This window comes from Protobothrops mucrosquamatus, unplaced genomic scaffold (genome assembly GCF_001527695.2).
Source record: "Protobothrops mucrosquamatus isolate PMUCROS unplaced genomic scaffold, P.Mucros_1.0 scaffold25813, whole genome shotgun sequence".
In the NCBI taxonomy this organism is placed as follows: domain Eukaryota; kingdom Metazoa; phylum Chordata; class Lepidosauria; order Squamata; family Viperidae; genus Protobothrops; species Protobothrops mucrosquamatus.
The window spans coordinates 1-1,867 of NW_015411561.1; the positions used below are offsets into that span (position 1 = coordinate 1).

Sequence of the window (1,867 nt, forward strand, 5' to 3'; positions counted from 1 at the left end):
AAACACCCTCCAGTCTCGGGTGACGCGTCGCGCAACGGACTCGGGATGAGCTGGGGCCAGAGAGAGAGGGGGGCCGCGGGAAAAAAACGTAGCCGTCGGGGAATTATTCTACTTTCTGGTGGTTATTGTTCAAGACGGGGTGCCCGTTGGCGAGAGGGCCGTTTTTGGTTCCCGCGCTGGGCCCGGCGTCCGCAGCAACCGCCTTTTCTTCTTCCTCTACGGAGTAATCTGTTTCGTCCCGGTCGCTTCGCTCGTCCTCCACTGTCTGCGGGGAGAAGCGAAGAGAACGACAAGAGTCTTTGATGCCATTTTAAAAACCGGTGTTGGGAATGGAGGACCAGCCTACACCCCCCTCAAGAAATAGCACATGTCTGCCTCCCGTTTCAGCCTCTCATGAGGCTTTTCATAACGTTGGATAGTCACCAAAGATGCTTTCTGATTTGGGGCCACCGTAGAGGGCACCCCGCTCTCCTCAAAAGCTGAGGTGGCCCCAGGCATTTTCTGCTGGTTTTTTAAATTTTAAATAGAGTTCAAAGCTCTTATAAAACCAGGGGAACCCAAGGTGATCAATTTAAGCTTGCCAACAAGCTTAACAACGAGCTCTTAAGACATTTGCCAGTTCCTTTTTTTGCACCAAAGTCCTGTCCTTCCATGTGGTGGTTTTTTTGGGGGGTGGGGTGGGGAATCCCTTTCCCAATTTTGCCCAAAGTTTCCCCTCTTTTCTCCTCCAATCTTTCCAGAACCTTCCTTCTTACCTTTCCAGTTATGAATTTCTGAGCCATGCGAATGATAAGGTAGGCCCAAAATACGTGGAGGCATTGGAGGATCACCATCATGCTGTTGAAGAAGTAATAGCCGAAAAAGGGAGGATACACCTTTAAAGGGATGATCATGGTGCAGTGCAGAATCCTTGGGGGAGGAACCAGAGAAAGGATGAATTATTTTAAATGTTCATATTTTAAAGCGTCTTCCCTTTCTTTAATCTCTGCAAAGAGTTTTAACGAGGAAAACTCTCCCAACTTCTGCAAAGGCAACCTTTGATAAAGGCCACCCCAGCTTCAGAGGGAGAATTAAAAAAAAATTAAAAGTAGGATGAGGTTCACATGTAACTCAATGCCCAAACTGGGTTGGTTTGTTTGTGGCTTAAGGTAGTTTGTAATCAGTACAGCCCGTGGCGTATGGCTTAGCTTTACCTCTGTAATTTTTAATAAGACTTTAATTAAAATTTAAAAAAAAAAAAAAGCGGCACCATACTATTTACTAACCTAACCTAACAGATGAAATATTTCCAACCGGGATAAAACACATTTATAGAGAAACTGCATTCCAAAATGGATGGTATATTTTGCCAAGAATAAAAGACCCTATATTCCATTTTCTATCTATCATTTTAACGTCAACGGCTTATCTGTGAATTCGTAAAGTTTTCCTTTATTTTTTAATCGGTGCCATTTCGTCCATCTCCACCCCCCCCCCCCCCCCCCCCCCCCGAAGAATCCCATGAAAACCTCACCAGAAAGGAAGGATGATCAAGCGGGTGATGATGAAGATGACCGCAAACAAGATGAAGATACTGTTGCAGGTGTTTTTCCAGCCGGCGTAGTTGAACATCTTGGCTGACTGCAAAGCACGAAAAGAAAGGGAATATGGACACGTGGCCGCCTTTACTTTCTTTTAGGCTTTACTTCCTTTACTTACTTTCTTGTAAACAAAGAGATATAAGGTGGTTCCATCCAAAATGGGAAGGAGAGAAGGAAGGGAGGGAGGGAGGGAGGAAGGAAATGGACAGAAGGAGTGAGGAAGGGAAGAAGATAAAGGGAGGGAAGGAAAGAAGGAAGGAGTGAGGGAAGAAGATGAAAGGGAAGGA

General features: G+C 45.6%; 1 protein-coding gene across 1 annotated transcript; it reads right to left on the minus strand.

Annotated features, from left to right (window-relative positions):
• Positions 1 to 103: 103 nt before the first annotated feature.
• On the minus strand, positions 104 to 1,620 carry LOC107302088 (ceramide synthase 2-like; the record flags this gene model as incomplete). Its single annotated transcript, XM_015831212.1, has 3 exons — positions 104 to 265; positions 756 to 909; positions 1,514 to 1,620. Coding segments are annotated over 3 exons (423 nt in total), but the record flags the coding sequence as incomplete, so codon positions are not given.
• Between the last annotated feature and the right edge of the window lie 247 nt (positions 1,621 to 1,867).